At 50.7% G+C, this 10,104-nt stretch overlaps 1 protein-coding gene across 1 annotated transcript in view; it reads left to right on the forward strand.

Annotated features, from left to right (window-relative positions):
- The window catches only part of CSNK2A2 (casein kinase 2 alpha 2), a 29,824-nt gene that overhangs the window by 13,811 nt on the left and 5,909 nt on the right, over positions 1 to 10,104 (forward strand). Inside the window, exons 3-4 of the mRNA XM_019474976.1 lie at positions 3,004 to 3,105; positions 3,989 to 4,039. Coding sequence (XP_019330521.1) covers positions 3,004 to 3,105; positions 3,989 to 4,039 — 153 coding nt within the window. The remainder of the gene's footprint in view (positions 1 to 3,003; positions 3,106 to 3,988; positions 4,040 to 10,104) is intronic.

Here is a 10,104-nt window from a genome sequence, read left to right on the forward strand (position 1 = left end):
GCGTGGGTCAACTTGTGGGTGGGAGGTGGCGTGTGGCTGGGTAGGCTGGTAAGGTGAAAGCTGTGTGGGGTGGAGGCCAGCAGTCGCCACTGTTTTCTCCTGCAAATCTGAAATGGGGAAATCCTCCGTTCCCCTGCATTGCTCTCTGAGGAAACTTCCAGGCAATAGCTTTCCTCTAAGACAACATTACTTCAGCCCGTGGCATTTCTCCCCGCCTCACCCCTATTTGCCTAGTGGTGGAAAACCCTGTCCTGACCGCTGGCTGCAGGCGGGGAGAGCGCTCTGACGATGCACTGCTTACAACCCTGCAATGAGCAGGGCTTCCCGTACCCCCACCCTGCCCAGAGGCTTGCGGGGCCCTTGCCCCGGCTCACAGCCGACATGGAAGTAGTGTAGCCGTGTGCAGACAGCCTGCGCTACTGCAGCTTAGCAGGAAAATGTGCAAACAGCAAGCGGCTTTTAACACTACCTCTTGCTGAGACAGTGTTCGCTGGAGTGTCTTCCCTCGGTGATGCTGCTGTTGGCAATTATCTGCAGGCATTTCATTAAAAAAAGACCAACTTTCTTCTCTCCTTCTTTCCAAAAGTTGCTGATTCTGTCTGCTCGTGTCTTCTAGTAAGTGTGTTGTGGGTAGGGGTAGATTTCTGGTGGAGATCACGCAGGGCATCGTTTTCCCATCCTGAAAAAGGTGGAAACATGTGAAGTGACTGGAAGACAACATCATCTGCCCCAGCGGGAGTGGTGGTTGCTATGGAAGGAGAAATGGAAATCTCGGAGGGATATCCTCCCCTACCTAGCTGAAGGAAAAGGCCCCCGAAATAACTACAGTACAAAGGAAAAGGTATTTCAAAGTGGGCTTTGGGTCCTCTTGGCTGTGTTCAGGCACTGTTTCAGCTCCCGGTCAGGTGCACGTGTCGCAGCAGAGAGGCTGTGATACATGTCTGTCGGTAGCCAGGCCATTCAGCAAGCGCATTCAGGATGGCAGTGGCTCAGCTCCCTCTTTGAAGTTCCTTAGAAAACAGCTTGTGTGTGCATCTGCCTCACTGGACGAGCAGAGTAACCAAATTACATCCTCTAATTCCATCGTGGCCTTCTGGTAAGATCAGTGCATGTGGGCGATGCAAGGGTGGTGTCTGTCCCCATGCTGACATAAATGAAATTAGTCCTTAATGAAACATTTTCCTCTCAGGTTCAGAAACGTAGCCCTCACTTCTGCTGGTCCCCCTGCTCTGGCTGCTTCTCCCTGTCCGTCTGACCTCCCACCGGCTCCAGCTGTGTCTGGGTGCTGCCCTGGGGCTGTTGGTTGCCCCTCCCCAGCGAACCCTACCCCATGTCGCTCCAGCTCTGGCTGACAGCTGCGGAGGCCTTGCTGCCGTTTTCCACAGTGGCTTTATGAGGTGCTGACGCTCCCTGTGCAGGCATTGGTGTTATTTTTGGCACTTTGCTTCGGGCTGAGATTCTCATCTTTTGGCTTGAAAGTCTAGCTCCTGCCTTTTAACTTGGAAGAGGAGAAGGGCAGGATTTGAATCTGAAGGTTTCAGCGACCTGAAGAGCCTAGAAAGACAGCATATTTTCTCACTTATATAAACGCCATATTTTCTCACTATATAAAAAGCTTCTGTTCCTTCTCCTGTCTGCTCATACATTCCTGTGAGGGGTCTGAAACCAGGGATTGCCTTGGATTTGCCTGTAATGGGAGTGTGAGTTGCCCCATCGGCATTCTGCAGCCGTCATCGAAGTGGGAGGCTGCAGCAGAGGTGAGCGCGAGCTGTTGAGCTCTTGTGGCTCCTTGTCCTTCACGTAGACATCTGATAACGTGTCGCTTTGGTAAGGTGCCTTGTACCTCTGCCATTCCCTGTTACACCCCTCCTCACACACTGGACTCTGTGCCGGATGGTGAATGTTTTAGAAAGCTAAATGTCTGGAGAGGAGTGTTTTCATCAGCAAACCTCACAGATAGGGCAAGGGCTTTACCAGTCTCTGCAAGATGTCTCTGCATCTCTCTGCAATGGTACCGGTGGTGCAGGAAGGGATGTTCCAGTTCTTCAATGAAGGGCTGCTATACTCAGTGCCTCGCAACCGGTGACGCCCACGCTGGTCATTAGCCAAGGCTCATTAAAAAAGTCTCACCTCTTAGCTGCTCTAAGCTGCCTTTCCTTTCAAGCAGGCGCAGAACTAGAGTTGTCCTGGGAGTGGATGAGTTACAGAAACGATCGTTCATTTGCATTGAAGTGAACCACTGGATCAGCAGAGTGTAAAAGCTAACCCAACCTCCAAGCCCCTGCCTTGGGAGCAGCTGTTCTTTGTCACTCTCTGCAGGGTGATGTCCAGAGAAAAGCTTACTTTGCAAAGGGAGTTCCTGGGACTGCACAGATTCAAGGAGGAGTCAAAAACTGTTTAAAATGTCTGTAGGCTTTAAAAATAATCATGGTATATGGATGCGATGGCATGCTGTGCAGTTGGTTCTATGTTCTTGGGGTGGTTGCGAAAGACACGTGCACATAGTTAGGCGCAGCAGTGTCTGAGCTTACTAGAAATCTTGGTGTTGGAGACTCTCAGGTCATTGTTTCATTGGATTAAAGTACTCGTTGGGAAATGGGTTGGGATTAAGGAGTAAAAAACTGGTTTGTGATCGTAAACAAAAGCTGAGATATGAGGTCCACCATGCTTGTCCTGTGGCTCTAAATGCATAACATAGAATGAGTGCGCTGAGATTTCCTCATAGCAGTCCAAGGTGCTTTTAACCACCGTTACCAGGGTCACACTTATCTTTGTCTGGAGTGGTTTGATTTTCCCCTGATGAGTGGAAAACTTTCACTGATGAGAGGGGAAATCCTAGTTCACGCAAGGTGTCTGTCTCCTCTTTGAAGCTAAAAATGTTCCCTTGTGAGGGTGGGAGCAGAGAGAGGAGAGGAGGTGATGTGATCCAGTCAAAATTAGTGGCAGAAATCAGTGTTAATTTCTGAAAGGACTCTCACTTCTAATTTCTTTTGTCTATTTAAGCCAGTGAAGAAAAAGAAGATAAAACGCGAGGTTAAGATTCTGGAGAATCTACGTGGTGGCACCAACATCATTAATCTGATTGACACTGTCAAGGATCCGGTGGTAGGTGCCTGTGTGTCGCGGTGTGTGTGGTGGGCTTGCCTCCCCACCGGCTGCAGGCACGGGGCAGGCACTGCCGCATGACTTCTGCTCTCGGCTTGGGTTAGGTGCTGCCTGTGCCCGTGCCTTCGTGCCAGCCAGGGGCGAGCAGTGTCCAGCTCATTAGGGTCTCCTGAGGTGGGTTGGTTTGGATGAGCTCATGTTCCCCTCCAGGTTCCCCAGACTCTTTTACACCCCTTCTGTGTCTTCTGTGAGTTTAACATGGCTGATGGGGGAGAAGTTTTGTAGCCCTACAAATTTTCTGTAAGAAAGCAGAGCCTGTAGCCTTCCAGCTTCTGTCTGGCATCTGGAACAGAAGTATCTGCCAGGGCAAATTGGATATTAAGCACTTTTCATCCCTCTGGTTGCTGTCCTGCCCAGTGACCAGAGGTCATATCCTTTGTCTGCAATGCCACAATTACCCCATTCCCGGGAAGTTTTCTCTGACTAGCAGCTGGCTGAGGTCTGTGACTCCCAGCCTGCTGGCAGCCACGGAGAGGAAATGACACTGCTGTAGCATTGGCAGTCCTGGCTGACCTTCCTCCTGCGATGGGATGCGAGGCCTTAGCCCCTGGTGACACCTTTTGCTTTGCCCAGTGCTGTCTCTGCTCCGTGGCATGGGGAGGAGCAGCACTGACCAAAATGCCATGTTGGTGCTTGCTGCATGGGGTATAAGCGGAGCTTGCCTCTGCCTGCTGTGGGAGCAGGGCTGCATTTCTTTAGCTGTCCTGCTCCTGCCTGCTCTCTGCAGTGAGGGTTGAGCAGGAAGCATAAGCTTTCTCAGGTCTCTTGGAGAAAAAAAAAGGTCAAGAGGGTGTTTTAAACCATGACTCTCTCTCTCTTGCAGTCAAAGACCCCTGCTCTGGTGTTTGAGTACATCAATAACACAGATTTTAAGGTGAGTCTGCCTGAGTGTGGAGGGGGGAGGCGTCCCGTTTCTGTTAAGAGTGCTGTGATCTTGGGTTGTCAGATACTCCTCAAGAGCTATGGGGGGAGTTTGGAGTTTTCACCTATGGAAGCTTCACCTTCCTTTCCCCATGTAAATCAGAAACCTGTAAATAGGCTGTAGATGAGAAGGAATAAAAAGCTTGTGTGCCAAATCTCCTCCCAACTTTGAGGAGTAAGTTCAACAGGTTAGATATTCTTACTCCCCTCTCAATTTAGTAATTACTGCTGTGCTATATATTCAGCCCAAGTTAATCCCTGTGCTGCAATGCTCTATTTACAGCAGTGCAGTTGATGGAGCAGGTGACACCAATTTGTGCTGGAATCCTTCAGACCTGGGGACTGTGGGGTGGCAGAGGCTGGAGAGCACATCTCCCACTGCCGGTGGGACTGGTAGCAGGGGACTGAGCAGTCTTGAATACATCTTAAGAGGTTTTCTGCTTGCCTGAGGCTGCAGCATATTCCCTGGCTGTTCTGATTTCTGGGGAGCTCCAAGTAGTATTACTCCTTCCTGAAACAGGGGTCCTTCTGTTTGAGTGCAGTTATGACTGCCTGTGCTACTGAAATGCTTCTGGCTGGCAGCAGCGAGCTGATACACAAAAGGGATATATAATTAGCAACCACACCTATTTTAATGGTATCTTTGCTTCCCCTATGTGAATCTTTACCCTAAGTCATTAAGTCAGTGGTGGAAAATTAATTGAGCAGTTGCCATTAGAAAGCCAGCAGTCATCCCCTCCTGCGCTGTTCAGAGATCTCTTTCATTCCATGGTATGGGATGGTGCTTTTTTCTTCCTGTCTGTGCTGGAGCATTACGTAGGTACACACCTTGTAGGATGCAGCTTCAGTGGATAAACCAAACACCCAGAGAAGGACCCTGGGTTGCTGTTGGTGGAAGGGAGGCAACTTGTCAGCTGGCCCATGGACTGTCTCACCTGCAGCCCTGCACACTGCGAGGCAGCACACGTTGTTTCTGTCCCTGTGGGGTTGGTCTGACAAGCTGAATCCTGCTGGGTGGGACCCTGTGCATAGCCAGAGCTGGAGCCGTGCTGGCGGTGGTAGTCTTAGTGCTATTTAATCTCATGTAGAGACTTACTGCAGAGGCTAGAATAATAGTAACTTGCAGCAGCGTCTGCCCTGACAGCTCTGGGTGGGGAGATGAGTGTTGCCTCTGTCAAGTAAACAGCCATGAGAGGAGTGCTATGTGGTGACCTTTCAGGGCTAATTAAAGCAGCCTTGGTTTGTCTGGGCTTCGTTGACATCAGCTGGGCTGTTCCAGTGCCACATGTATGTTGAGAACGTGCCCCGTGCTTCTCCTGGTGACCCAGGGACTCTTTATAAGGCTGGTCCTGGAAGTTCATAACTTTCTATTTAGAGATTTTTTTTTTTTCATTTTGTTGTAACTGAAATATGTTCACAAAGTGGAGCGTTAAGTAGTAACTTGAGGCTGGTGGCCAATAGGGACTCTTAACTGAAAAATGCAGGGCTTGGAGTATGTGGTAGGTCAGCCGTCCCAGCCATGCTGAGAGCCGTTGCAGGCACTGTTGCAGCCAGTAAGGCAACGTTGGTCTGGCCACAGCAGAAGTGGCCCTGGCTCAGCCCTGGCTGTTGCATTAGAAACAACTGTATGAGTTTGCAGCAGATGATTTCTAGGCTCCTAGGAGAAAGCTTGGCTGCTCGAGGAAGTCCAGATTCACAGCCGTACAAATCAGAGACAGACAGTATTGATGCTTTTGATGCTGATTGGTACAAGGCAGGAATAACTTGTCTTGGGAATGCAAACGTGTCCCCCAGGGCATGTAGTATGGCTGTTTGTGTTCAGAGCTTATTTGTAACCTGAATTTCACTAGCTATGTATGGGGCGTGTGGGTTATTTGAGCTACACTCCCACGAGCTCTGCTGCCTGTTTGGGTAGGTTCTTGGGGCCGCAGCTAACTGGCAGATTACAGAGCTGCTGCTACTCACAGGTACCTGTGGATATCTTCTATACAGAGGCTCCCAAGCTGTCTCTTCCCTTGCTCTGAAGTGCCCTTGCCAAGCAGAAAGTGCACAGAGTAGATGACGCCACTTGTGTTGGAGGTCTTGGCTTGCCCTATACCTCTATGAAGCAGCTGGAGACCACCCAGTCATTGTCCCCTCTGCTCCACAGTCCTGATCTCCCCAGGCAGCCAAATTCTGCTGGAATTAAGTGCCACGTGAGCTAATCCTGGTGACAGGGACCTCTTCTTTTTGTTTTGAGGTGGCTGCTGCTGATCTGCCCATCTCTGCATTGACTTCTGGATTCAGCAGTACTGCTGAGTACCATGCATCTCACTGGCAAATCACCTTCGGGGTGTGTGAGGGGGTTCCCAGGGCAGCTGGTGTACAGCAGGTGATTGCTGACTGCTTTACAGGATTGCGTTTTTTGCTCTCCTGTTGGCAATAGTTGCTCACGAGCTTGGATGTCTCCTCAGTTGTCTACTTTCTGGCAGTTTCTTTCCTTCAGCATTATTATTTTTTTGCTTAATGTTAATACTTTCACCCCTTTCCCCATTCGAATGGCAGGACACTAGTCATGTCTGTGCACCTGTGAAAATGGCTGCTGGGTTTCCTCAGCTCTCTGTGCACGGGCAGAAGCTGCAGTTCTGTGGGGCCTAAGCCATGGCTCTGGACGATTCCGGATCAGAAGCGCAAGCTTGTATTCCATACGGTTTGGCTATTTTTAAATGATGGTATAAACAGGAGACTTAGCTGATACCTCCCTAGAGCTGATTACATTTTCTTAAATTACCCGGATGGGTCCCTTCTGAAAGTCATGGCTCTGTACTCACAGGGACGATGAGTTGGAACTAGACTAAATGCATATTCTGCTGTGTGAGGACGGCAGCTTGTGTATGGGGCTAGTGTTTCTCTTCAGACCTGCTGTATTACTTGTCATCTGTGAGCACTCAAGCTACCCACAGTCATCTGCCTTAAATGATAGCTGCGTTGCAGAGCCATGCAGTCAATTGAGTAACCGTCAGTGAAATTAAATGTCTTTTGCTAATTGGTTTCAAACTAGAAATGAGACGCCTGTCCTTCAGCCACCATCAGCTGTTGCATATTTTGTGTAGTCTGTGAGCGTACCTGGTACCGTGCCTTTCATTGCCCTGAAGAGGCAAATCCCTCGGGAAAGAAGGGGGCAGAGCCAGGTCTCCAGGAGCAGTGCTGGGTTGGGTTTGCTATTTCGTTCTTAAAACACACTAGCAGGTTTGCAGCTGAAGAAGAGGAGATGGGCAAGAAAGGTTGCTTCAGGATGTTCAGCCTGTTGGAGTTGTGGGGACAGAGGGCTTTTGAGTCAAATCTTCCACTTTGTGTGCACCTTGCTGAATTTTCAGGCCAAGTTGCTGTGAGGGAAGTGTATGCCTGTGTTTTATCCTTGTACATCCAAGGTTAGTTTGAAAAATAGTTGTTCCCCTGCGTAGGCGATGCAGAAGTATGAAAGATTTTCCTCCCTTGCGTGGCTGCCGAGGCCGGGATGCTTTGGGAGCTGTTTCCTTTTCTTTTGCTGCTGCCTGCCCTGCACCCCAAAGCAGTGTCTCCCTCCTCCGACGGCTTCTTGCAGCCACCCTGTTGCTTTGCAGATGCTGCTTCCTGCTTCCAGCTGTGTTGCTCACTCAAGGGAGAAGAATAAGCGTTTAACTCCTGTCAGCCCCATGGAGAGGGGAAGCATGTCTGTGCCTCCTCGGGCACTAATGGGATTAATTTACGATTGGTTACATGATGTGTGCCAAAATATCACCAAAAGCTGGAGAGGGGTGGAGGCTGCTGGTGGGTGAGTTTGGCCTTTCCTCATGCTCTGTATGGAGAAAGGAGACTAGCCCAGGTCTCCGAGGCCTTGTGCGATCCCGAGTGCTGGCAACTAGCTGAGCAGATGTTTGAGCTGGGTCTGAGTGATCCCCACAGTGATGTTTCTGATAGTTTTACTCCGAAGAGCCAGCTGTACGAGCAGAGCATGGGACATGTCTGCAAAGGAAGTGTCTGCTCTCCCCTGCTAGGCTGGGCAAACAGGATTTGGAGCCCACTGTCAAAGCTTTCTTGGGGCAGCTGCTGTGCAGGACCCACTTGCAGTGGAAACCTTGGCTCTGTCCTTCAAAGCCTTCTGCATTCACCGGCTGCCTGCAGTGGGACTGAGCATGCTCCTGCAGGGACTGTTCACCGCAGCAAGCGGAGCCTGGGCGCTGCTAGCCACACTGTTGGCCTTGGCACAGCGAGAGGGTCAGAGGTGCTGGGTTTCACAGGCAGCTCTACTAGGGAAGACTGTTGAAAGCTGGTTGCCCAACAGCTGCCTCTGCTGATAGCTATGAGTTAGAGAAGCGACAGCATCATGGGCCTGAGAAGAAAGACATCAGTGACCTCCCTTCCATCCCCTCCCTGCTTACAGGCAGCGAGAGGCAGAGGAGCCAGGGAATGGGGAAAATGGGGTCTAGCCTTGTTCTGCCACTGCCTCTCCTGCCCTCCTGCTTCCCCAAGTGCATTGATGTTGCCAGGCAAAGTTGAACAGGGTGGTGATTCCCAGAAAGACATGTTTTAAGCATCTCTGTCCCCCCATAGTGTTTGCTACCTAAGCAAGCCATTTAAACAAACTCCTGGAAGGGCTCAGCTGTCCTCTGCTGGCCCCAGGTCATACATCAGAGCCATGCGCAACCAAAATCTCTCTCTGCTGTAGCTTGTGGCTATGTCTTTTTTGCTCCCTGCTCACTTGTCTGCTTCAGTGGGTTGCTCCAAAGCGTTAGGATCATCCCAGCTCATGAGAATACAATACAGCTTGTGTCATGGAGGCTGTTAAAGCTCTGCGTGTGTAAGTGACACTTGTATGTTGTCAAATGATTTCCCAGAGCAGTATTGGGGGTGGTGGGGCTGTTTGGAGCTGGCCCTAAGTAAGGCAGGATCCTGAGGATCTTGGCATGGGCCTGGAGGGGATCTGGGGCCGGAGCTGCTTTCTTGGAACGTGAATTTCAATCCCTTGCTCTGGGATTTTTCCTGAAGCTGCCAAGTAGTGCCCGTGATGGGCAGCTGGCTCCAGCACTGATGCAATCGATGATTTGACTGAGCTGTGAGATGATTCTTGTTTGTTAGAAAGGGCAGAGGGGTCTGGTCCCGCTGCTGCCCTGTGAATGTCCTTCCTTGCCCTGCCCTGGCATCTTGCCTTGCTTTCCCTGGACAAGAGCACAACCCAACGGGGCTGGGCTGGCACCGCTGCCAATGACAGATATAGAGCAGAAGGCAAATTTGGGGCCAGTTGTGACCTGGCATGGGAGCAGCAGGATGATGAGTTCTCCAGTGATGGTGCTGATGGCACAGTGCAGGTTAAAGTGCACCCTGGATCTGTGTCACTTCCCCATGAGTAGCTGCAGAAAGACACAGAGGAAAGGAGGGTGGTGAACATGTGCTGGCAACAAGCACTTCCCTGAGACTCCGAGCTGTGCTCTCCTTGGCCCCACAAGCATTTCTGTGCTGTTGAGTTGCATTAGCCTTTATCCTGGGATAGCGGGGAGCCTCTGCGGCTCTGAGACTGTCTCTACCCTTTGTGCTTCCCCACCCCACGCTCCTTTAGGTTAATGTTTTCCTCTCCCTGCCCCACCTTGAGCACTTGGAAGCCTTGCCCGTGTGTTCCCAGCCTGCCTGCTCTGAGTGCTGTTATCCATGTTGTCAAGTCACTGTGATGACTTTGCATATGAACAGAGAGTCAAGATCATCTGTGCCAACTCCAGCATGCTCTGAAAGGCTTGCTGTCTTCTCCTTGGACAGACAGCCTGCCTGTCTCCTGCTGGAAAGAAGTCATAACAGGTCTGAATGATCCTGGTAGCATTTCACGGGAGCTCTTGCGTCCTTTCTGGATTTCCTAGCATGTAGCCCTGGCAGGTCTGAGACCAGGACAGCCCTCAGGAGTGGCAGCATTCACAGGGGATGTGGAATGGGGTCAATGATTGGAGGCAGGTGGGGTGCAGCAAACAAAACTAATCCAAATCTGGAGTATTTATTTTTGTTTCTCTCCCC

Source organism: Aptenodytes forsteri, unplaced genomic scaffold (assembly GCF_000699145.1).
Source record: "Aptenodytes forsteri isolate BGI_AS27 unplaced genomic scaffold, ASM69914v1 Scaffold14, whole genome shotgun sequence".
Taxonomy (NCBI): domain Eukaryota; kingdom Metazoa; phylum Chordata; class Aves; order Sphenisciformes; family Spheniscidae; genus Aptenodytes; species Aptenodytes forsteri.